The sequence below is a fragment of the Heptranchias perlo genome, chromosome 9, assembly GCF_035084215.1.
Source record: "Heptranchias perlo isolate sHepPer1 chromosome 9, sHepPer1.hap1, whole genome shotgun sequence".
NCBI classification, from domain to species: Eukaryota; Metazoa; Chordata; class Chondrichthyes; order Hexanchiformes; family Hexanchidae; genus Heptranchias; species Heptranchias perlo.
The window spans coordinates 59,159,968-59,186,294 of NC_090333.1; the positions used below are offsets into that span (position 1 = coordinate 59,159,968).

Below are 26,327 nucleotides of genomic sequence, written 5' to 3' on the forward strand. Positions count from 1 at the left end.
AGTAGTCTTGTCCGCAATATGAATTCCCAGATGAAATATAGATACATGAGGCCTGGATGAAGTGTAAATAGCCATTCATCAAATAATTCACAGAACACACATTGTGGCTTTGAACTTGATTGGCTTTATTAATAGAGGCATAGAGCACAAAAGCAAGGCAGTTATGTTAAACCTTTATAAAACACTAGTTAGGCCCCAGTTGGAATATTGGGGCCAATTTTGGGCACCACAATTTAGGAAGGTTGTCAAGATCTTAGAGAGGGTGCAGAGGCGATTTTACTAGAATGGTACCAGGGATGAAAGGCTTCAGTTATGTGGAGAGACTAGAGAAACTGGGGTTGTTCTCCTTAGAGCAGGGAAGGTTAAGAGGAGATTTGATAGAAGTGTTCAAAATCATGAAGGGTTTAGATAGAGTAAATAAGGAGACACTGTTTCCAATGGCAAAGGGTCGGTAACCAGAGGACACAGATTTAAGGTGATTGGCAAAAGAACCAGAGGCAACACGAGGATTTTTACACACCGAGTTGTAATGATCTGGAATGCACTACCTGACAGAGCGTTGGAAGCAGATTCAATTAAAACTTTCAAAAAGGGAATTGGATAAATACTTGAAGGGAGAAAATTTACAGGGCTATGGGGAAAGAGCAGGGAGTGGGACTAATTGGATAGTTCTTTCAAAGAGCCAGCTCAGGCACGATGGCCCCCCAGTATCTTGCTGCGTCTTTCTGCTTCTGTGCAATTTACCATATTTGTACATAATGGTGTGTCAGTGTGGCATTAAATGCGTTTTTTGCATTTGACAGGAGAGTGTGGTGGGCATCCCACGTGGTCTCGAGTGCTTTATACAGTAATTAATGAGTTGTTAGTTCTGTGGCAAGCTATCCCACTCACAGCAGAAATAAAGGTTTGCTTCATGAGAGACTCAGAAACCACCCTCCTGCTGTGAACACAAATTAAAAGCGTTGAGGAAGCCCAAATCATAACACCCGTCCGTACTCCTCTAATGTGCTTTATTTAAGATGGGTCACCATTTTCCTACAACCAGCCAGGGATTGTTTTTAACCCATTACCAAAACCATTGATCTCAGATCCCTTACATTTTATTGTGCTCCATGTTGACCAGGTTCAAAAACCAGTTTCTCCGCCTCTCCAAATTCCCTAGTTATGACACAAATAGGGATGGTCCAGGCAAAATTATAGCATCAAACAAGGAGCAGAACTTCATTGTTGCTTCATTTAGAGGCACAGCATGCTGACACACCAATTGTGTCGCCTACGTATTAGTCAGTATAGAGGGAGCTCCGCAGGGCAACTGATCTGAGCTGTACCTGAGCCAGAAGCAACTGACATGGGCAAAGGAAAGAAATTTTCTGTTTGCCCATCATCATCTCCTCCTCAATCAGCCAAACACAACACAAAAGTCTACTTTTTTTTTTAAAAAGTCTTAAATATTTAAAGAAAGAGTTTCATAAAATTTTGACAAAAGACATTGTTTAGTAAGATTGGCAGGATCATTTGAAAGAAATAAGGAAGCTTGTTTTAAATGAATTATTTCCCTGAGAATTAAACATCACAACATCAACCTTTGTTTCCATAGCATCAGCTTTCATGAAGTGTGTGAACTGATTTGCATTTCATTTGGTGAACTGTTTCTTTCGTTCTATCTCCTCCTATAATCTTCTTTTCTCAGTCACTATCTATCGCGCAGAACCTAATTTCCAAGAAAATCTACAGAAAACCTATAGGCTAAATTTTCCAGCCTATCAGTTTAGGCTGTAAAATTCAGCAGCAGAATTGCCAGCTGGAGGGTGAGGCTTTCTTTCACAATGTTCAGTGACCTAGAAAACTAACCCAGTCCAACTGATGTGAGGGAAAGGTCTGATTAAAGTGACACTGGAGTCCACCAACCACTGCTTATTGAGAGAGTAACGCAGGCAGGTAATAAAAGTCAATTGCTATAACAGAATTAAAAAATAGATAAACACACAAATGTAGAAACAGTAAAACCAGGTTTTATTGTATTTGCTTTAGTACCTTACTAATTCATTTGTCCTTCAATGAATTGGCAGTAGGAATAAAATAAATTTAGTAATGGGGAAAGAAAGGCTTGCATTTATCACACCTCTGAAAAACATCTTATAACACTTCACACAAATTACTTTCTGAAGGGTAGTCACTGTTGTTATCTAGACAAATATTTTATGGACTGCAGCGGTTCAAGGCTGCAGCTCACCACCACCTTCTCAAGGGAACTCGGGATGGGTAAATGCTGTCCTTGCTAGCCACGCCCATATCCCGAGAATGAATTTTTAAAAATCCAGTGGCCAATTTGCACACAGCAAAGTTCCACAACCAGCAATGAGATGAATGACCAGTTAATCTCTTTTTGGTCGTATTGGTTGAAGGAAGGATGTTGCCCAGGACCTCGGGAGAATATCTTCAAAATATGTCACGGCATCTTTAACATCTTTCTAAACAACAACAACTTGCATTTATATAGCGCCTTTAACGTAGTAAAACGTCCCAAGGCGCTTCATAGGAGTTATCAAACAAAATTTGACACTGAGCCACATAAGGAGGTATTAGGACAGGTGACCAAAAGCTTGGCCAAAGAGGTAGGTTTTAAGGAGCATCTTAAAGGAGGAGAGAGAGAGAGAGGTTTGGGGAGGGAATTCCAGAGCTTAGGGCCTAGGCAGTGAAGGCGCGGTCACCAATGGTGGAGCGATTTAAAATCGGGCATTCGGACAAGAATTGGAGGAGCGCAGAGATCTCGGAGGGTTGTAGGGCTGGAGGAGGTTACAGAGATAGGAAGGGGCAAGGCCATGGAGGGATTGGAAAACAAGGATGGGAATTTTAAAATCCAAGCGTTCCTGGACCGAGAGCCAATGTCGGTCAGTGAACACGGGCGATGGGAGAATGGAACATGGTGCGAGTTAGGATACGGGCAGCAGAGTTTTCGATGTGCTCAAGTTTATGGGGGGTGCAAGATGGGAGGCCGCCAGGAGAGCATTGGAATAGTCCAGTCTGGAGGTAACAAAGGCATAGATGAGGGTTTCAGCGGCAGATGAGGTGAGGCAGGTCATGTTACGGAGGTGGAAGAAGGCGGTCTTGGTGATGGAGCGGATATGTGGTTGGAAGCTCATCTCAGGGTCAAACAAGACAATGTGGTTGTGAACGGTCTGGCTCAGACTCAGAAAGTGGCCAGGGAGAGGGATGGAGTCGGTGGCTAGGGAACAGAGTTTGCAGCGGGGACCAAAGACAAAGGCAGATGGAGCCTCAGTTTAACAGCTCATCCAGAAGACGGCACCTCTAACAATTCAGCACGCCCCCAGTACTGCACTGCTCAAGTCATGGAGTGGGGCTTGAGCCTATAACTTTCTGGCTCAGAGGCAAGAGTGCTACCAACTGAGCCAACCTGACAAGGGTAAATAAGATTTAGCCTGACAGCCTCTCCCTTGTTGGTTTGTAACCAGATTGGAGGATAGATATGGATCAAAATAATCAGATTCTCTAGGAATATTTAACATTTCTCTGCAGCTGGAACTAGTACAAAGGAGGAGTGGGAAGAGGAATGTTTGTGGAGAACAGCAGCCCAGGTTTGAAAAGTGTAATTGTGACGATGGATGAATATTCTAGAGGTTTGCCAGAGATTCACTGTGGAGGACTTTCCTTCAGGAGATCAAATATGTGAGGTAGTGTCCATGATAAAGGCGATTGTACTTGGTCTGTGGATGGAGTGAACTTGATGAGCCAAATATCTTCTCTTGTTGCATGTTTTCTCCTGATCTCAACCTCACCTTTTCACACATCTCTCAACCCTTTCTCTCCAAAAACACGTCTCGCCACCTCTTGAATCCATATTTACTGTCTGCTTCAATGCTCTTCCTATGTGACTTATTCTATGGTAAACTTTGTTCTTATTTACCATTTACTTTTCTTTGACCTAAACTGTTAGAGTTTTGGGTACTTACTCTTCAGGGCCTCCTCCATTTGGCTCTTGCTGTTTGCAGCGTGATACCAAGTAACCAGCAGCCCATCCTTCCTCTCAATGATTCCATGTTGAAGGAAGTAGTCCAGTGGGTCCCCACCTGGACTGAAAGATCCATCTACATCGGAACACCTGCCTGAAGTTGAAGATAAGAATGTTATTGTTTTACTTGCCATTCACTTTGATTGTTCCTTTCTTGTTAAGTAACTCCCTCCCCCCACCCCCGGCAAACCTATGGCTCACACTACTGTGACTGGTATTTTATTGCCTTGTGACTCATAGAAGAAATGAATCCAGTAATTTTTATATCAGTAGCAGTGAAACCTGGTCCATTGGCAAGGTTCACCGTTGTCCTGATATGGGATTGGTAATCATGTCTGTGCCTGAACATTCTAATATTGCAGTGGTGCCCATTTAAGATCTTTCTGCGTGTCCTTTCTGATGGTTTACCCACGTCCTCCTCTGACTCTAACCCCCATGTGTCCCACTGTGTATGTTGATGATTGGCCAGCCAGCCTGGCTTATTAATGGGAGCTGGAGGACTAGACCAGTCACTGGAAGTTGGCATTTTTCCCCCTCGACTCTATGTAACTCTGCAAGCCAAAGCCCTGTTGGGCAAAATGGTCCTGGCTGGACAAGCAGCAGGAAGTTTACCAATGCTCTGTACAGACTTGGGGGTCCCCAATCCTTTCCTCTTGCCATCCTATGCTTAACTCTCCAGACTTAAGCATGTGTGTGTGTCCCTACAGAGAAGAGTTTGCATTCCATAACAGACAAATGAAAACCATAACCATACGGATTTCTCAGTAGCTTGGTTTGGAGATTCAAACATAGGGATGGATTTCTGCACATCTTAGACACCTGCAACCAAAAATAAAATGTCCCACTGGACATTCGCCACTCTCATCCTCATTGCTTGTTTCAGGTGGACGTAAAAGATCCCATGGCACTATTTGGAAGAAGAGCAGCGGAGTTCTCCCCGTCCTGGCCAATATTTATCTCTCAACCAACATCACTAAAACAGATTATCTGGTCGTTATCTCACTGCTGTTTGTGGGACCTTGCTGTGCATTAATTAACTGCCACGTTTCCTACATTACAACAGTGACTACACTTCAAGTACTTCATTGGCTGTAAAGCGCTTTGGGAAGTCCTGAAGTTGTGAAAGGCACTATATAAATGCAAGACTTTCTTCTTTTTTCATTCCCCTTTCAGGAAACCCAGATCCTTGAAATCAGTGGTGTCCTAACTGCACACTGTGAACCACATACAATCCCTGAGCCCTGAAAACCCACCCCTTGAAACCTAGACAACCAAGTCCCATTTGTGGCTTTATTTGTTGCTAGTTTGTCCTGCTTGAATACTGTGGGCCGAGAGGTTTGGAAAGGGCTGTTCTTGGTGCTGTCGCCTCATTGGCTGATAAATTCTAAATCAGAGCACTAATATCTTGGAGATATATGCAAATTAATAGGAACATGGATTTAGACTTTGTGTGACCCCTCATTACTCCAGTGCACAATAATGCAACCCATGAAGACAAAAAGCTTCTGCTTTGTACTCCTCAGCTGCCTGATGTGATCTGGAAGTAGCTCAACATAGACATAGTGAATCAGGGACACAGGAACCAGAGTTAAAAAGGGACTGGGGACTCCTCCCCACTGGTTCCTCTGCTATTCAATTAGTCGGGAAAAACAAGCACAGGATTCAATGTCAACAGCAATTATAAATGCAAACTTAAAAGCAATAGCCTGGGGTCAGCGGATAAATGTAGTACTGAGCCATGTACACTAGTAAAATCTCAGGTGTGATTCCCTAGTCTGTGCCAGGTTATCTGATGTCTGTTGGGGTCTCTACAATTTAACTCAGCACCTGAGGCTAGAGGGGGAGGAAAATTCCACCAGCCGGGGTTCATGCTGGCAATCAGAATCCTGCAACCTTTGCTGAAAAGTGCACAGGATTACACCATGCGTGAAGAATGACCTTGCAGGTCAACCAATAGCCGTGCAACCTCCCTCCCCGCTCCTCCCGCAGGAGCAGTCAGTACATTCAGGAGAGGAGGGGAAAGGGCCAGATTGGAGATTTTGATGAATTCAGAATAATGTCTGCAGCGAGTGACTGAGGTTAAATTCAAACAGGGAGTGTCTCATCCAACAACACTCAGCCCAAACCTGTAAATCATTAAACGGTATCATTAACATTTCTAGTGCTTTAGAGAACTCATCAGTAAAAGGCACTATGAGCTCTCTGAGCTATGTGGTGTCTGTAATGATGATAATTACAGGAAAATTATGGGGCTGCATGACATGCTGTCTGAGTGTAACAAAAAATAGGATGATGCAGGGAGAGGTCCTGGGTAGCAGAGTTTGATCATTGCTATCTGATTAAAGGGCAGGCAGCTTCAAATTCTGCAAGATCATTTTTCATTGCTGTTACCATTAAAAAAATTTCTATGCGCTGACTGCACCTTTTTATTAGTTTGGCTTCTAGATAAGATTCATTTTGAAATCTTCATCTCACCAACTTCTGATGTCACTTTGCCAGCAAGTTGTGACGATCCTAACAACTGAAGCAAGTCACTTCAGAAAAGAGACGTGAAAGCAGGAAACACATAACAAACATAACAATTTCTATATTTCTTTCCCATGCATACACTGAGTATCTGTAGTTGTAACTCTTTGAGCAAAACTGCTTTTGGATTTTTTTTTGTGTTCATGAAGTTGGAGGGTATTAGTGATGGGGAATGCTACATTCACTAGTGGCAGGTTGAAATGGGAACTCACTGTGCAAGGAATCACAAGCATGAACCTAGATCCTGGCAATTAAACATACTCACCACCAGTCAGAAGTGAAAATTGAACAAGGAATAACTTCTTCACCAGACTGCCTGTGGCAAATTTCATTTTGTGTTGCCTAACCTGATTTTTTAAAAAACTTATAATATTTGTGCATTGGTAGATTCAGCATTTTTCTCAATAGTAAGTAGGTAGCCTTGAACCAGGATCATTACAATAGTGATTTGAAGATTCACCGGAATGATACAGGGGCTAAAGGGGTTTAATTATGAGGACAGGTTGCATAGACCATGCTTGTATTCCCTCAAGTATAGAAGATTAAGGGGTGATTTAGTTGAAGTGTTTAAGATGATTAAAGGAATTGATAGGGTAGGTAGAGAGAAACTATTTCCTCTTGTGTGGGAGTCCAGAACAAGGGGGCATAACCTTAAAATTAGAGCTAAGCCATTCAGGGGTGATGTCAGGAAGCACTTCTTCATATAAAGGGTAATGGAAATCTGGAACTCCCTACCCCAAAAAGCTGTTGAGACTAGGTAAATTGAAAATTTCATAACTGAGATTGATAGATTTGTGTTTGGCAAAGGTATTAAGGGTTACATCAACAGCGACCCTTGATGGGTAAATTGAATTAAAATACAGATCAGCCATGAATGGCGGAACAGGCTCGAGGGCCTGAATGGCCTACTCCTCCTATGTTCCTAAGTGTTAGTTAGTCAAAGGGTTTTGTTTAAGCTATTGTGAGAAGATGGCTCCTAGTGATACCTGACGATTTAGATATCATTCCATTGCAGAGCAGGAGCCTTAGCTAGGCAGACTCATGGGAACTACATGCTCACACATCAAAGGGGAAGGCTTGCACCTCTAAGGTAATAACTTTGATTAACAACTTATCCAGACATTTACTATTGCTTCTCTCGGTAGTGATGGTTGCACTTTCCAAACTTTACAGTATATTGTAATATAGCTCTGCCAAAAAGAGAATTAATTCCCTTAAATGGCTTTAGTACTCAGAAAAAAAAAATGGCAGTTTACTATATATATATTCAGATGAAATAAAATGGAGGGTTCTTTTTCTATGGGCCAGGTGGCCTTGGGCCTTCAATAAAAATTATGACCCAGACAGTCTTGTTACTGAAGGCATTGTTTAGAAATTGTGATACCTGTTAGCAGAGTACACTATCTTGCGAGAGTTCCCACAGGCATTCAGTTCGATCTTTTGAAGACATGCCTACGTACTTGGATGACATCTTAGAAAGGTTATAGGTTACCAAATTTGCCTTTGATTGATTGATTAACTGACTGAAGTGGGATTCTCAAGGTTTTTAAAGTCAGATTCTGTTCACCTGAGTGTGTATTGCATCGCACTTACTAAATACATAGAATGTCGAGAGTGTTAGTAACGTAGGTTTTAAGCACTGAAGAATGTTATATAGTGCTGTCAGTTGAAAGGTTTACTAAACGTGTTAGTTTAACTAAATTAAGAAGAACGAAAACTGGAGAAAGATGATGATGACAACAGTTTGTCACTGAATTGTAACCCCCAGACCATCATTGAGAAAACAGCACTGTCCGACACTACAATCAATTTGCTACTTAAGGAGAGGCTGTATGATTTTTATGCTTACAAGCCAAGAGATAGCATTGATACTGGAGGCTTACCAGTGATGCACTGAATATAGACTTTGAACTTCAACTCACATAATCCCTACAGTAATATGGACATTAAATGCTGAGATATCATGAAACGTAAAATTAGGTTATATTTATGATGGTCTAAATTCTGTAAATTGTTAAGATTCAATTTACCTTTACTGTAATCAATAATATTTAACCCTACGATCATGCTGTGTAATTGTAGTTAAATTATGTAATGTTAGTAATACATTTGTGTCTGTTTGGACTTTGAAATTCTCATCCTTGTGTTCAAATCCCTCCATGGCCTCGCCCCTCCCTATCTCTGTAACCTCCTCCAGCCCTACAACCCTCCATGGTCTCTGTGCTCTTCCAATTCTGGCCTCTTGCGCATCCCCAGTTTTCTTTGTTCCACCATTGATGGCCATGCCTTCAGCTGCCTAGGCCTTAAGCTTTGGAATTCCTCCCCTAAACCTCTCCACCTCTCTCCTCCTTTTAAGACGTTCCTTAAAATCTACCTCTTTGGCCAAGCTTTTGGTTAGCTGTCCTAATATATCCTTTGTATGGCTCTGTGTCAAATTTTGTTTGATGAAGCACCTTGGGATATTTTACTATGTTAAAAGTGCTGTATAAATACATGTTGTTGTTGCTGTTGACTGATTTTGGTTTGGTCTATAATCAAGACCTTTGGACTGGGTTACATAGCAATCTGAAGACAGCCAAATTAGATATATATACTCACACGTACAAAATCTTCAACATAAAACAGTAGATCCCAATTTAAACTTTGGATGCGAGCATAATGGTGGAGGGAAGATTTGTTGTCTAATACCCTTCTATTAATGGGCTACCTATTGGAATTTGAGTTATGAGTTTGGGCTATGGGGAAGGAGCAGTGGAGCGAGACTGATTGGACAGCTCTTTCAAAGAGCCGGCACAGAGACAATGGGCCGAATGGCCTCCTTCCGTGCTGCATGATTCTATGATAAAACAATGAATCGGATACACTGAAGTATTGTCAGTGATTTAACATCTTGCTATTCTACAGACTACTTTTACAAATAATTACAGACTGGCGTTTCCACTACTGTATTCCCATCATATCACTAAAGCAGCTTAGAGCTCTGCTACCTCATTGTCCTTAACAAGGTTAGGGCCTAGGCAGCCGAAGGCATGGCCGCCAGTGATGGAGTGAAGAATATTGAAGAGTCAATGTGAGAAATGACACTTCCCACTAAATGTGCATCATGCTTAATTCTGCCACCCCCACCCCACCAGCCAATTTTCTCCCCTCCTCTCTCTGAATGAATATGCTACCTCTTGTAGGAATCTGCAGCCCTCTGGTACCCCAAGTAAGCGTGCATTCTTCATATGTGAATTTGGAAAGTTAGTGTGAGTGCACTATCCAAGCGTGGTTATCGTCACAACCAAGCCCCATCCTGTCCTTACTAGAAGGCCACACGTGCAAAAACTTCGAGCAGTGGGATTTGATCGGTGTGCTTTTACTAGAATTTGACTCTGCATTCAGTGCATAGATCAAAAAGGTTACCATTATTTACACCAAGCAACTGTGACAGTTTCTCTCCCAGTCTTCCGTTGGAGTGCAGAGAGCTGGCTGTACAATGCTGTTGGAATCTGCTTCATAAAATGCAGAGAGAACATAGGAGCAGGCACAGGCTATCCAGACCCTCAAGCTTGTTCCACCATTCTATTAGATCATGGCTGATCTGTACCTCAAATTCATTTATCCGCCTTTGATCCATATCCCTTGATACTCTTGCCTAATAAAAAATCTGTCCATCTCAGTCTTGCAAGCTCCATTGTATCTCGTGTCCGTAGCCTTTGGGGGGGTAAGAGAATTCTAGACTTTCACTATCCTATGTGTGAAAAAGTGGTTACTGATTTCATTCCTGAATGGTCTAGCTCTAATTATAAGATTGTGCCCCCTTGTTCTTGATTTCCCCCACCAGAGGATACAGTTCCTTTTTATCTATCTTATCAAATGGCTTTATCATTTTAATCACTTTGATTAGATTACCCCACAGGCTTCTAAATTCTTGGGAATACAAGCCAAGTTTATGCAAACTGTCCTCACTATTTAACCCTTTTAAGCTGTGGTATTATTATGGTGTATCTGAGCTGTACCCGCTACAAGGCCAGTATATCCTTCCTGAGGTGCGGTGCCCAAACTGAATGAAGTACTCCACATGAGGTCTGACCAAATCTCTATACAACTAAAGAATAACTTCCTCTTTGTATTCCCAGACTTGGTATTAGTGGCAGTTTATTTTGAATAAGCGTTGCTCTCCATTCTGTTGCAGAATATTCTAGGATTGTTGGTCAGTCCCATTGTTCTGGTTTGAACTGCTTTTCTAGAATATTGGGGCTGTTATCATAGGGATAAATGAGTTACTAAAAAGCAGAGGAAGAGGTCAGAGGGGTCAAAATGCTGGAAACTCTCTCCGAGTCAGACACAACATTTGTGGAGAGAAGTGGTGGGTTATGCCTAAAAAGTTAACCTTTCATCAGTAGTTCTAATGAAGGGTTACACCTGAAACATTAACTTTCACTTCTCTCCACCGATGCTGTGCCTAACTTGGTGAGTGTTTCCAGCTTTTTCTGTTTTTGTTACTGAAACCACAGTGATGGACTCTTCTGATATCTTCAGCTTCAACTTAATGCCTCCCTTACACGAGTGGACATATCATGACCACGAGAGACACATAGTTGCTTCTGATGTAACCAGAGCACCACCTCGCCCATTCACATGGGCTCCCAGTCTTACTGGCACAATTCCACTGGCCCCGAGGCAGTTGGACTTGGGCTACATTGGCCAGTTTTGACACCTGCCGCAACAACTTGATGTGCACTGTATTCAGAGACTCCAGGTCAGTTCCTGATGTTCTACTGGAGCTGGCATAGACCTGTTGAGAATGCTGGAGCAGGCTACAAGTGCACTGATGTGGTACCAAAGAGACACAGCGAGTGTTCAGTGGACACGTTGGAAGTGAATTAGAAATCCTTCCAAAGGCAGTGTAATACTGAATTATACAGACCAGAAGATCCCAGTCTGTGCTAAGTTAGCTGATCTCAGCCACAGTGTAGTGGTGCTTCAGTAGCCCCTTGGCTAGAGAGGGTCAAAAAAGCAAAATCAGCAAGGCTCCCATTCCTGATCGCAATCCAGTGAACCTCTGCTAGAAAATGTATATATCAGGTGAGGATAGGATCAAACTCAACTTGAAGCCTTCCATGATTAAATAACCTGCCAACACTTACCATCCAGGCTAATGCACAAAGAATGGCCACTTGGGTGAATACTAGTGGGTGCCTTGTACACGTAGAACTGAACCCTAGCATTAGTCAGTGCCTCAGGAGAGGGAGGAGAGGGCTGACAACTTCAGTTTGTTAATTATTTAGTAATTAATAGTCACTCCACCCCTCAGCTCTGGAATGAATATTGATGTCTGCAAATTGTAATTAGCTGCAAACCCACAGAACCATCTCACCAGCCACCTTCCAACATTCACTTATTCATGTCACATTTATCAACAAATGTACTGGTCAAACTCACCAAACCCCTCTCATCCACCAGTTATACACTACCTTTGTGAAAACAAAGCTGTTATAAATATTTAAATTGTAAAACATATTTAACAGGAACATCCAGTAATCATAATGACTGCAGCTTGATCATTTTAGCATCTTATGTACTGCATGTGTGCATGTGTATGTCTGTGTGCCTCTATGTGTGTGTCAATGTGTGTGTAGAATCACAGAAAGAGGCCATTCGGCCCATCGTGCCTGTGCCAGCTCTTTGAAAGAGTTATCCAATTAGTCCTATTCCCCTGCTCTTTCCCCTTGGCCTGCAAATTTTCTCCCTTCAAATATTTATCCAATTCCCTTTTGAAAGTTGTTATTGAATCAACTTCCTCCACCCTTTCAGACAGCGCATTCCAGATCATAACAGCTCGCTCCTCACATCGCCTTTTTTTTGCCAGTTACTTTAAATTTGTACCTCTGGTTAATGACCCTTCTGCCACTAGAAACAGTTTCTCCTTAATTATTCTATCAAAGCTCTTCATGATTTTGAACGCCTCTATCAAATCTCCCTTGAGATTTACAAAGGGACATAACTAACAGAAGGCTAGAAACAGAATCCATATGGATTGAAATAAAAAATAAGGGATCGATCATGCTAATAGGGGTATACTACAGACCACCTAATAGTGGAAAGGAAATGGAGGAAGAAATATGTAAACAAATACGTGAAATGAGTAAAGGGCATAGAATAATTATCATGGGAGATTTTAACTACCCCTAAATAAACTGGCAGGAAGAAGTAGGTAAAGAGGTAGAGGGAATGGAGTTTTATGCAATTTGTGCAGGACTCATTTGTCACCCAGTATGTAAAAGGCCCAACAAAAGAGGAAGCACTGATGGATCTAGTAATGGGGAAATGAACCAGAACAGAACAGAGAAATATGGGTAGGGGAACATCTAGGCAATAGTGATCACAACATAGGGTTTAAAATAAAGAGTGAGAAGGACATAAGTAATACAAAGATCAAAATAATAAATTGGAAAAAAGGCTGAATTTGAAGGGATGAGAATGGAACTAGGAAAAATAAACTGGAAAAAATAATGACAAAGAAAGAAATAGAACAGCAGTGGGAAACATTTTAAATGGTGATGAATAGAGTCCAGGAGAAATATATCCCACTAAAAAGCAAGAACAAACTAACCAATAATGAAACACATGGATGAATAAAAAAAATAAGGGCAGAATTGAAACTAAAGAAAAAGGCATACACTAAGAACGTAGACAACAATGGAGAGGATGACAAAAGGGAATAGAAAAAGGTTAGGAAATAAGTTAGAGACAATTAGGAAGGCAAAAAGAAATCATGAAATTAAATTATCAAGGAACAACAAAAGAAATAGTAAAGTATTCTACAGACACTTAAATAACAAAAGAAAAATCAGTATAGGGATAGGGCCATTAAGGGCTATACACAATAAACTCACAGGCAATGACAGGGAAATGGCAGAAATATTAAATAATTACTTTGCTTCAGTATTTACCAGGGAGACTAACATGGTGGGCATGACATCAGAAGAAGAGATCAAAAAAGATGTAAAGACATTTAAGATAGAAAGGGGAAGATAATTGATAAACTAATCAAACTTAAAGAGGCTAAGACCCCGGGTCCAGATGGACTGCATCCGGGTATACTAAAAAAAGTTATGGAAGAGATAGCAGAGGCACTATTACTAAATATAAAAATTAATTAGAAAAGGGAATAGTGCCAGAGGACTGGTGGACAGCTAATGTGATTCCTGTATTTTAAAAAGGGAGCTAGAACCAGTCCAGGGAACAATAGACCAATTAGCTTAACGTCGGTGGTAGGAAAGATAATGGAATCTTTACTCAAAGATGTAGTAGAAAAACATCTAGAAATTGAAAATATAATAAAGAATAGTCAGCACTGATTTCAAAAGGGAAGGTCATGCTTGACCAACCTAATTGAATTCTTTGAAGATGTAACAGAGTGTAGACAAGGGCAATGTAGTAGATGTAATATATTTGGATTTTCAAAAAGCCTTTGATAAGGTACCACATAGTAGACTCATGACTAAAGTCAGAGCATGTGGAGTCAGGGAACAAGTAGCAGAATGGATAGCAAGCTGGCTACAAAACAGAAAATAGAGTGGGGGTTAAAGGTAGTTATTCAAACTGGCAAAAGGTGGGGAGTGGTGTTCCACAAGGATCGGTGCTGGGTCCACTGTAGTTCACCATATACATAAACGATTTGGTCTCCGGAATCGTAAGTACAATTTCAAAATTTGTGGATGACACTAAATTGAGGGTTGTAGTTAATACTGAGGAGGACTTGTGACAAAATACAGGAAGACGTTAATAAACTTGCAGAATGGGCATGTCATTGGTAAATGAATTTCAATATAGATAGAGGGATAGAATTGAAAAGCAGAGAAGTTATGCTAAACTTGTACCGGACCTTGGTTAGACCACACTTGGAATACTGCAAACAGTTCTGGTCTCCACACTATAAAAAGGAGATAAAGGCAGTTGAGAAGGTGCAAAAAAGATTTACTAGGTATAACCTCTCATTTCTGGTATCATCCTATCAGGAAAGATTGAACAGGCCGGGGCTCTTTTCTGTAGAATAGAGAAGATTGAGGAGTGACCTGATAGAGGCCTTTAAAATTATGAAAGGGTTTGATAGGGTAGACGTAGAGAAGATGTGTCCACTTTTGGGGGAGACCTGAACTAGGGGCCATAAATATGATAGTCACTAATAAATCCAATAGGGAATTCAGGAGAAACTTCTTCACCCAGAGAGTGGTAAGAATGTGGTACTCGCTACCACAAGTATTGTGGCAGCATAGATGCATTTAAGGGGAAGCTAGATAAACACACGAGGGAGAAAGGATTAGAAGGATATGTTGATAGGGTTGAATGAAGAAGGGTGGGAGGAGGCTCATGTGAAGCATAAATACCCGCATGGATTTGTTGGGCAGAGTGGAAAGTTTCTGTGCTGTACTTTCTTTGTAATTCTTTGTAACCTTTTCTGCTCTAAGGAAAACTACCCCAGTTTCTATGGTCTCTCCATGTAACTGAAGTCTTTCATCCCTGGTACCATTCTATCAGAGAGTCAGTGAGTGTGAACCAGTCTGCGTGCATTTGTGAGCACTCTGTGAGAGAGTCAGTCTGTAGAGCTGTCAGTGCATATGTGAGACAGTGGATTTTGAAGGAGTGCCTTCTGTTAAAGGGGCACTCACCGTCTTTATCATGTTTTAGGCTAATTAATAACATCACAGGTAAGCTCCCAATACTTTCACACTTTGGACACACATCATCACCCAGTAATATTTGGTAAACAATAACAAGAGGTTTGCGAGCACTTTTTTCCATGTGGACTGTATCCCCTGCTACCCTTCCGTGGCTCTGGGGCTGCACTGGGTGTTCCCGGGGCGACGGGCTCTCTTACCTGCGAAGAAGTTTCTGTAAACAGCGAAGTATCCCACTAGCCCGATGTAAGCAGCGACCAGCAGGGTAAAGGAGAGCCCGGCCAACAGCTTCCAGCGCCGGCGGCTGAAGAGGCCGCGTCTCTCCTCTTTATACAGAATCTCTCGGTCCGGGTCCAGCTCCAACATCGCGGCGTCCACGGCTCGGCTCGGTTCTGCTGTGCGGTCGGGAGGCTGCCTGCGAGGAGGAGGAGGAGGAGGAGGATGCCTTTCGAAAGGGAGGCGGAGGCGGTCTATCCCGTCCTGGGGACTGACAGCTCGGATCCGCCCGGTTCTTGCTTCCGAATCGAGAATCGGCGCTGGGAGCAAGCGGCAAACCCACTTTTTAATTATAAATAAATCCTTTACAAACGCAGACAGATCTGAGTAAATAAACTCTAAAATTATAGAAAATAACTGTACAGAGTTTTTAAAAAAAAGTAAAATATAGAAACTATTTAAGTATTAGATGAAAGGCAATCGCACACTGATTTAAACAGAAAGTTATTGTCACTGATGGCACTTTTTCCACTCAATGCCTGAAGGGCAGATTGGAGCCGGGAGCTGCAAGTGTCTAAGGTGCATGAATTATCATAGAATGATACAGCACAGAAGACCATTGGGCCCATCGTGCCTGAGCCCCCTTTTTGAAAGAGCTATCCAATTATTCCCACTCCCCCCACTCTTTTCCCATAGTCCTGCAAATGTTTCCTTTTTAAGTATTTATCCAATTCCCTTTTGAAAGATCCTATAAAACCGCTCCTACCTACTTTTGAGGCAGTGCATTCCAGATCATAACAACTCCATGCCTAAAAAAAAATTATCCTCATCTCCCCTCTGGTTCTTTTGCTAATTACCTTAAATCTGTTTCCTACCCTCCTGCCAGTGGAAACAGTTTCTCCTTATTTACTCCATCAAAACCCTTCATAATTTTGAACACCTTGATTACATTGTAAGGGGAACAAATAGGCGTTTCTGCGGCCGCAAACGTGACTCCAGGATGGTATGTTGCCTCCCTGGTGCTAGGGTCAAGGATGTCACGGAGCGCCTGCAGGGCATTCTGGAGGGGGAGGGTGAACAGCCAGTAGTCTTGGTCCATGTCGGTACCAACGACATAGGTTTTAAAAAAAGGGATAAGGTCCTGCAAGGTGAATTTAAGGAGTTAGGAGATAAATTGAAAAGCAGGACCTCAAAGGTAGTGACCTCAGGATTACTACCAGTGCCACGTGCTAGTGAGTATAGGAACAGGAGAATAGACCAGATGAATGCGTGGCTGCAGGGATGGTGTAGGAGGGAGGGAGTTAGATTCCTGGGACATTGGGACCGGTTCTGGGGAAGGTGGGACCTGTACAAGCGGGACGGGTTACACCCGAGCAGGACCGGGACCAATGTCCTCGCGGGGGTGTTTGCTAGTGCTGTTGGGGAAGGTTTAAACTAGAGTGGCGGGGGATGGGAACGTGAGTGGGGAGTCAGAAGGGAGTAAAGTTGAGAGCAGCAAGAGAGGGGAAGACCCAGGGGAAATTTACAATACAAATAGTACAAACAGTTGTACAAGAACAAGTGAAAGGGAAAAGCATAGAGCAGCAGAAAGAAAGTGTACTTTAGGCACTACAGATAAAGTGAAAACTAGAAGGTGTAAAGCAATTAACCCAGCATCAAAGCTGAAGGTCAGGCTAGGGTGTGTGGCCCAACTAAGAGTTCTATATACAAATGCACGGAGTATAAGGAATAAATTAAATGAACTACAGGTTCAAATTCAAATTGGAGGGTATGACATGATAGCTATTACTGAGACATGGCTGCAGGATGGTCAGGATTGGGAACTAAATATACTGGGTTATAAGGTCTACAGGAGAGATGGGGAAACTGGAAGAGGGGGAGGAGTAGCCTTAGTGATTAGAGATGAAATCACTTCAATGATGAAGGAGGATATAACGAGGGGTAAGCAGCCAACAGAGACCTTTATGGGTTGAATTGAGAAATAGGAAAGGATCTAAGACTATAGTGGGAGTTGTGTATAGGACCCCTGGCAGCAGCTCTGAAGTGCTAGATTGTATAAATGCAGAGATTAGACAAGCATGTAACAAAGGCATAGTGGTCTTAATGGGGGATTTTAACCTTCACATAGATTGGGAAAAGCAGACTAGCAACTGTCAGAAAGGTAGTGAATTTCTTGTGTGTCCGGAATAGTTTTCTACAGCAGTATGTCCTGGAGGCAACAAGGGGGCAAGCCATATTAGATTTAGTAATGAGTAATGAACCAGATTCAGTTAACAGCTTAACTGTGCGTGAACATCTATCCGATAGCAATCATAACATGATCGAGTTCAATGTAGTGTTTGAAAGGGAAAAAAGTGAATCAGCTGCTAAGATTCTAGACTTGGGTAAGGCCGATTTCAATGGGATGAGACAGAGACTGTCCACAGTAAACTGGGCAAATCTGTTAATGGGTAAAACGACTGATGATCAGTGGGAAATGTTAAAAGAAACATTTAACGTGATACATAATCGGTTTATACCCCTGAGGGGCAAGAACTCTACTTGCCATAAAAAACAGCCATGGACAACTAAAGAGGTAAGGGACAGTATAAGACATAAGGAAAGAGCATACAAAAAGGCAAAAATGGCACAGATCCTGGCGAATGGGAAAGATACAAAGATCAACAAAGGGTCACAAAACAGATAGTAAGAGCTACAAAAAGAGAGTATGAAAAGAAACTTGCAAGGGATATCAAAACCAATACGAAGAACTTTTACAGTTATATTAGGAAAAAGAGGGTGGTCAGGAGCAGTGTTGGCCCCTTAAAAACTGAAAGTGGGGATATTGTCATTGACAATGGGGAAATGGTGGACACGTTGAACGATTATTTTGCGTCAGTATTTACAGTAGAAAAAGAGGATAGCATGCCGGAAATCCCAAGAAAACTAATATTGAATCGGGGACAGGGACTCAATAAAATTAACAGAAGTAAAGCAACAATAATGAAGAAAATAAGAGCACTAAAGAGTGACAAATCCCCAGGACCAGATGGTTTCCATCCCTGGTTTTAAAGGAAGTAGGTGAGCACATTGCAGATGCCCTAACTATAATCTTTCAAAGTTCTCTAGATTCAGGAACTGTCCCTCTAGATTGGAAAATTGCACATGTCACTCCGCTTTTTAAGAAAGGAGAGAGAGGGAAACTGGGGAATTATAGACCAGTTAGCCTAACATCTGTTGTGGGGAAAATGCTGGAATCTATAATTAAGGATAGGGTGACTGAACACCTCGAATTTTCAGTTAATCAGAGAGAGCCAGCATGGATTTGTGAAAGGTAGGTCGTGCCTGACAAACCTGATTGAATTTTTTTTGAAGAAGTGACTAAAGTAGTGGACAGCGGAATGTCAATGGATATTATTTATATGGACTTCCAGAAGGCATTTGATAAAGTCCCACATAAGACACTGTTAGCTAAGATAGAAGCCCATGGAATCGAGGGAAAAGTACGGACTTTGTTAGGTTTGGCTTAGCCAAAGGCGACAGAGAGTAAGGATAATGGGTAGGTACTCACATTGGCAGGATGTGACTAGTGGAGTCCCGCAGGGATCTGTCTTGGGGTCTCAATTATTCAAAATATTTATTAATGACTTAGATGAAGGCATAGAAAGTCTCATATCTAAGTTTGCCGATGACACAGAGTGGTGGCATTGTAGATGAAAACATAAAATTACAAAAGGATATTGATAGATTAGGTGAATGGGCAAAACTGTGGCAAATGGAATTCAATGTAGGCAAATGTGAGGTCATCCACTTTGGATCAAAAAAGGATAGAACAGGATACTTTCTAAATGGCAAAGTTAAAAACAGGGGATGTCCAAAGGGACTTAGGGGTTCAGGTACATAGATCATTGAAGTGTCATGAACAGGTGCACAAAATAATCAATAAGGCTAATGGAATGCTGGCCTTTATATCTAGAGGACTAGAGTACAAGGGGGCAGAAGTTATGCTGCAGCTGTACAAAACCCTGGTTAGACTGCACCTGGAGTACTGTGAGCAGTTGTGGGCACTGCACCTTCGGAAGGACATATTGGCCTTGGAGGGAGTGCAGCGTAGGTTTACTAGAATGATACCCGGACTTCAAGGGTTAAGTTACGAGGAGCGATTACACAAATTAGGGTTGTATTTTCTCGAGTTTCGAAGGTTATGGGGTGATCTGATCGAAGTTTATAAAATATTAAGGGGAACAGATAGGGTGGATAGAGAGAAACTATTTCCGCTGGTTGGGGATTCTAGGAGAAGGGGGCACAGTCTAAAAATTAGAGCCAGACCTTTCAGGAGTGAGATTAGAAAACATTTCTACACACAAAGGGTGGTAGAAGTTTGGAACTCTCTTCCGCAAAAGGCAATTGATACTAGCTCAATTGCTAAATTTAAATCTGAGATAGATAGCTTTTTGGCAACCAAAGATATTAAGGCGGGTACATGGAGTTAGATCATAGATCTTATCAAATGGCGGAGCAGGCACAAGGGGCTGAATGGCCTACTCCTGTTCCTATGTTCCTATGTACATCTCCCCTTAACCTTCTCTGCTTTAAGCCAAACAATCCCAGCTCCTCTAGTCTCTCCACATAACTGAAGTCTTTCATTTTCCTCTGTACCCTCTCCAAGGCCTTGACATCCTTCCTAAAGTGTGGTGCCCAGAATTGGACACAATACTCCAGCTGAGGCCTATTCAGTGATTTATAAAGATTTAGCATAATTTCCTTGCTTTTGTACACTTTCCTCTATTTATAAAGCCCAGGTTCCAGTATGCTTTTTTAACAGCCATATCAACTTGTCCTGCCACCTTCAAAGATTTGTGTATGTGAACCCAAAGGTCTCTTTGATCCTGCACCCCCTTTAAAATTGTACAATTTAGTTTATATTGCCTCTCCTCGTTCTTCCATAATGCAGCACTTCACACTTCTCTGCATGGATTTATATAGGACGTTTCAAGACCTCAAGACACCCCAAAGCGCTTCACAGCCAATGAAGTATTTTTAAAGTGTAGTCACTGTTGTAATGTAGGGAAACAGTAGACAATTTGCACACAGCAAGATCCCCAAGACAGCCATAAGATAAATGACCAGATAGTCTGTTTTTGGTGGTGTTGTCTGAGGGGTAAATGGTGCGGCAGCAGTACAGTAAGCTAACAGGATCTTGGGATGTATGGTCAGAGGGTTAAAGCACAAATCCCAGGAGGTGATAATGAGTCTGTACAGGACACTGGTATGGCCACACATTTCTGGCCATCATACAACAGTAAGTTTACCGAGTGTGGAAAAGGGTAACCAAACTAATACTCAGCTTAAAGTATCTGAGCTATGAGGAGAGGTTGAAGAGCCTGCGATTGTTTACTCTGAAGAAGGCTGAGAGGAGATCTTACTTGAGTGTTTAAGTTTCTTAAGGGAATGGATAAACTGAATCCAGATCATATGTTTTGAGCTTGCCACCAACTCTAGAACCATGCTCATGGTTAAAAGAAGAAAGGTGCAAATCCAGTCTTAATTGACTCTACACAAAAGTGACAGCAAGAACCGTGGGAGTGGGGAGAAGAGTCATACTGTGAAATGGAAGTGAGGAGAGAAGAGTGGGAGTGGGGAGAGAAGAGCGACAGTGTGAACTCGGTATGACTCCAGTGTGGCTGGAGTCACACCTAGCACAAAGGAAGATGATAGTGCTTGTTGGTGGCCAATCATCTGCCCCAGGACATCGCTGCAAAAGTTCCTCAGGGCAGTGTCCGAGGTCCAACCTGCTTCAGCTGCTTCATCAATGACCTTGCCTCCATCTTAAGGTCAGAAGTGGGTCTCTCCACTTGCCTGGATGAGTGCAGCTCCAACAACACTCAAGAAGCTCAACACCATCCAGGACAAAGCAGCCCGCTTGTTTGGTACCCCATCCACCACCTTAAACATTCATTCCCTCCACCATGGGCGCACCGTGGCTGCAGTGTGAACCATCTACAAGATGCACTGCAGCAACTCGCCAAGACTCCTCGACAGCACCTTCTAAACCTGCGACCTCTACCACCGAGAAGGACAAGGGCAGCAGGCGCATGGGAACAACACCACCTGCATGTTCCCCTCCAAGACACACCATCCTGACATGGAAATATATCACCGTTCGTTCATCATTGCTGGGTCAAAATCCTGGAACTAACAGCACTGTGGGAGTACCTTCACCACGCTGACTGCAATGCTTCAAGAAGGCGGCTCACCACCACCTTCTCAAGGGCAATTTGGGATGGGCAATAAATGCTGGCCTTGCCAGCGACGCCCACGTCCCATGAATGAATTTTTTAAAAATTGTGGGAGTCAAGGGAAGAGTGACAGTGTGAGCTGTGGGAGTAGAATCATAGAAAATTTACAGCACAGAAGGAGGCCCATTGTGTTCGCACCGGCCGAAAATCTGCCACCCAGCCTGATACCACTTTCCAGCACTTGGTCCGTAGTCTTGTAGGTCACTTAAGGTGCATATCCAGGCACTTTTTTAAATGAATTGAGGCTTTCTGCCTCTACCAACCTTTCAGGCAGTGAGTTCCAGACCCCCACCACACTCTGGGTGAAAACATGTTTCCTCAGCTCCCTTCTAATCCTTCTACCAATTACTTTAAATCTACGCCCTCTGGTTATTGACCTCTCTGCTAAAGGAAATAGGTATTTCCTGTCCACTCTATCTAGGCCCCTCATAATTTTAGACACCTCCAATTAAATCACCCCTCAGTCTCCTCTGTTCCAAAGAGAACAACCCCAGCCTATCCAATCTTATAGCTAAAATTCTCCTGTCCTGGCAACATCCTCGTAAATCTCCTCTGTACCCTCTCTAGTGCAATCACATCTTTCCTGTGGTGGCCAGAACTGTACACAGTACTCAAGCTGTGGCCTAACTAGTGTTTTATACAGTTCTAGCATAACCTCCCTGCTCTTATATTCTATGCCTTGGCTAATAAAGAAAAGTATTCCATATGCTTTCTTAATCACCTTATCTACCTGTCCTGCTACCTTCAGAGATCTGTGGACATGCACTCTGAGAACCCTCAGTTCCTCTACACCTCTCAGTATCCTTCTATTTATTGTGTATTCCCTTGCCTTGTTTGCTCTCTCCAAATGCATTATCTCACACTTCTCTGGATTGAATTCCATTTGCCACTTTTCTGCCCACCTGACCAGTCCATTGATCTCTTCCTGCATTCTACAGCTTTCCTCCTCACTATCAACCACACGGCCAATTTTTGTATCATCTGCAAACTTCTTAATCATGCCCCCTACATTTAAGTCCAAAAGAAAGGGACCTAGTACTGATCCCAGTGGAACCCCACTGGAAACAGCCTTCCAGTCAAAAAAACACCCATCGACCATCATCCATTGCTTCCTGCCTCTAAGCCAATTTTGGATCCAACTTGCCACTTTTGTTTGGATCCCATGGGCTTGTACTTTTTGACCAATCTGCCATGTGGGACCTTGTCAAAATCCTTGCTCCATGTAGACTACATCAAATGCACTATTGAAGTAGTGAAGAGAGAAGAGTGACAATGTGAACTGTGGGAGTGAGGAGAGATGAGTGACAGTGTGAACTTATTTCCGCTGGTTGGGGATTCTAGAAGTAGGGGGCACAGTCTAAAAATTAGAGCCAGACCTTTCAGGAGTGAGATTAGAAAACATTTCTACACACAAAGGGTGGTAGAAGTTTGGGAACTGTCTTCCGCAAACGACAATTGATACTAGCTCAATTGCTAAATTTAAATGTGAGATAGATAGCTTTTTGGCAACCAAAAGTATTAAGGGATATGGGCCAAAGGCAGGTATATGGAGCTAGATCACAGATCAGCCATGATCTTGTCAAATGGCGGAGCAGGCATGAGGGGCTGAATGGCCTACTCCTGTTCCTATGTTCCTGTGGGAGTGAGGGGAAGTGTGACCAGAAACTAAACAGGACCAGAGGTTACAAGAACAGGTCAGAGACTGGGTATTCTGCAGTGAGTGACTCACCTCCTGACTCCTCAAAGCCTTTCCACCATTTACAAGGCACAAGACAGGAGTGTTATGGAATAATCTCCACTTGCTTGGATGAATGCAGTTCCAACAACACTCAAGAAGCTCGACACCATCCAGGACAAAGCAGCCTGCTTGATTGGCACCCCGTCCACCACTTTAAACATCCACTCCCTCCACCACCAGCACACCATGGCTGCAGTGTGTATCATCTACAAGATGCACTGCAACAACTCGCCAAGGCTTCGTCGACAGCACTTCCCAAACCCACGACCTCTACCACCTAGAAGGACAAAGGCAGCAGGCACATGGGAATACCACCACCTGCTCGTTCCCCTCCAAGTCACACACCCTCCTGACTTAGACATTTATTGCCATTCCTTCATTGTTGCTGGGTCAAAATCCTGGAACTCCCTACCTAACAGCACTGTGGGAGAGCCTTCACCTCAGACTGCAGCCATTCAAGAAGGCGGCTCACCACTACCTTCTCGAGGGCAATTAGGGATGGGCAATAAATGTGGCCCTTGCCAGCGACGCCCACATGCCATGAATGAATTTAAAAATAGTGTGAACTGTGGGAGAGAAGATTGACAGTGTGAACTGGGATTGGGGAGAGAAGAGTGACGGTGTGAACTTTGGGAGTGAGGAGAAGAGTGACAGTGTGACCTGGAAGTTGAGAGAAGAGTGGACAGTGTGAACTGAGAGGGGAGAGAAGAGCATCTGTTCCTCATTGTGATAACTCTAAACAATTTTAAATGATTTAATGATAAGGCTTAGTAACAGAGTACCAATACTTATCTATAGTAACCGAGAATTTTTTCGTAAGGAATTAGGAAAATCTCCACAATGTCAGTCACAATCTCCTTCTGCACAAGTTTTAGAATGTTGGCTATACCAGCCGCTTATGCTATGACAAGCCATGTCCCACTGCACTTTCAATGTAACTACACTGTCGTAATCCTATATTTCGGAGTGTTTTGAGGTGTCAGATTTTTCAGGCTGTCAGTTTTTTAATCTGCTGGTCAACTGTTACTAGTTTCTTGAGTTGATTTGCCGGTCCATGCTGCTACTCCGTTCCTGGACCTCATACCGCACTCCCAAGTAGGAATTCCTGGTCTCATGATAAATCAGGAATGTCGCCTGCAGCATAGAGTTCAATCCCACAATGAAGCAGCAACATCAGCTAGGATCTACAGCCATGACTGGCAGTAAGGAGGTAGACTACCTGTGAGTTGGGGGGAGTTGAAGAGAGAGTAATTGCCTGTGAACTGAGTGGGGGGGTAGGAGACCGAACAGGGAGAGGAGTTCCCTTTTTTGAGGGGGAAGAGTGACTGTTGAAGATGTTTTTGAGAAAGTGATGGTCAGGTTTGGCTGTTGAATGTGGATAAAGCCGAATGTCACTTACTCTTTTCTATAAAATTTAGAGATTAAAAATCTCTACATTATGAAGTAGAAGTGTTTAAAATGAACCAGAATGTCACCATTTTCCCTGGATCCCTAGAAATATGTACATTGGTGAGTGTGGAGGATATCATTAAGAAGTATGTACAATTTAAATTTCCTGCCTATATCCCTATGTCACACACTAATGTGAACAGGGGTTTACTGGTGAAATGACTGGTTTTGTTTAACTCATTGCTCTGCGCTGACTGATAATAAACAATTGCAGTGAATGATTCAGCACGTTCTGCGCTGGAATGAGAGACCCAAGGCTGATTAAAACATTTGTGTCTCACATGCAACATGACTAACTCTCTGTCTTGTGATCCACCAACAGACCTGCAGCCTCATTTGCCTCAGTATTTTCTCAATTGCACTGGAATCTGCTGCTGCTCATTGCTCGTCTGGTCCACGAGTATTATTGCACAAGGATTCCCATCAATAGAATAACAATAAACTGTCACAAAGCCAACCATTAAAATCATTGCGATATTAAATCAAATATATAATACAAGAGGATCTGTGAATCAATTAGTCACCATCCAGCAGTGCTTCAGCACATTTTATATCCACAGCTCCCCCTGCTGATCATTTAAAGAGCACCCAACAAACTCCACAACTTTCGACATACAAGTGTACTCTCAGTGCAAGTGAAATCATACATCAAAGCAACAAAGTGCCACAGTGCAGCTTCATTAGTGGATTTTCTCACGATAGAAACTACAACATTTTGCAGTTTCTACCCCCCCCCCCCCCCACCCCGACAATTTCAGTATTAGAAACAGAATTTCTCAGAGCATGCAGGGAACTGGGTGTTGCATTAAGTTCGAAGCAGTCGTTTTATTTTTATTTCTGGAACTGAGGTACAGTGCAGCCTACACAGAACAGATAAAGGTTAGTTAATCTCTGCTGGCTGCCAGAGTCTGAAATGAAATGAGTTTGGGCTATGGGGAAATAGTGGGGGAGTATAACTAATTGGATAGCTCTTTCAAAGAGCCGGCACAGGCACAATGGGCCAAATGGCCTCCTTCTGTGTTGTAAGATTCTATGAACTCAACTCAGTTTCCAGAATGTAGGATAAACCGGCAATCTCACTCAAGGAGACCATGGGTCTGGCTGCTGTGGGAACTGGAAATCTCACACCTGTGGGTGCTGTTCCGAACTTGAGAGTTAGCACATGTTGTTGAGGAAGTGTAGGGTGAATTTTACTCTAAATGCTATCCTTGACCTTGGAGTGCTTAATATGGACACTAGGTGCTAAGAATAAAATCACTCCCACCCCCTTACTACAATGGATTAAAGACGTTAACCAATTTTTTTTTTGAATCTTAAAACATAACGTAAATGAATGAGCCATGTCACCTCTGCAAATGTTTTACCGTGATAAATATCTGAAGATCACTCAAGACTAGCACCTCCTAAGTTATCCTGTCAGCCCT

The 26,327-nt window shown here is 42.7% G+C and overlaps 1 protein-coding gene across 1 annotated transcript in view; it reads right to left on the minus strand.

Annotated features, from left to right (window-relative positions):
- The window catches only part of fam151a (family with sequence similarity 151 member A), a 33,684-nt gene extending 17,971 nt beyond the window's left edge, over positions 1 to 15,713 (minus strand). The window contains exons 1-2 of the mRNA XM_067990566.1: positions 15,423 to 15,713; positions 3,972 to 4,124 (exon numbers count right to left, since the gene is read on the minus strand). Of these exons, the coding sequence (XP_067846667.1) occupies positions 3,972 to 4,124; positions 15,423 to 15,588 (319 nt within the window). The 5' untranslated portion in view covers positions 15,589 to 15,713. The remainder of the gene's footprint in view (positions 1 to 3,971; positions 4,125 to 15,422) is intronic.
- Between the last annotated feature and the right edge of the window lie 10,614 nt (positions 15,714 to 26,327).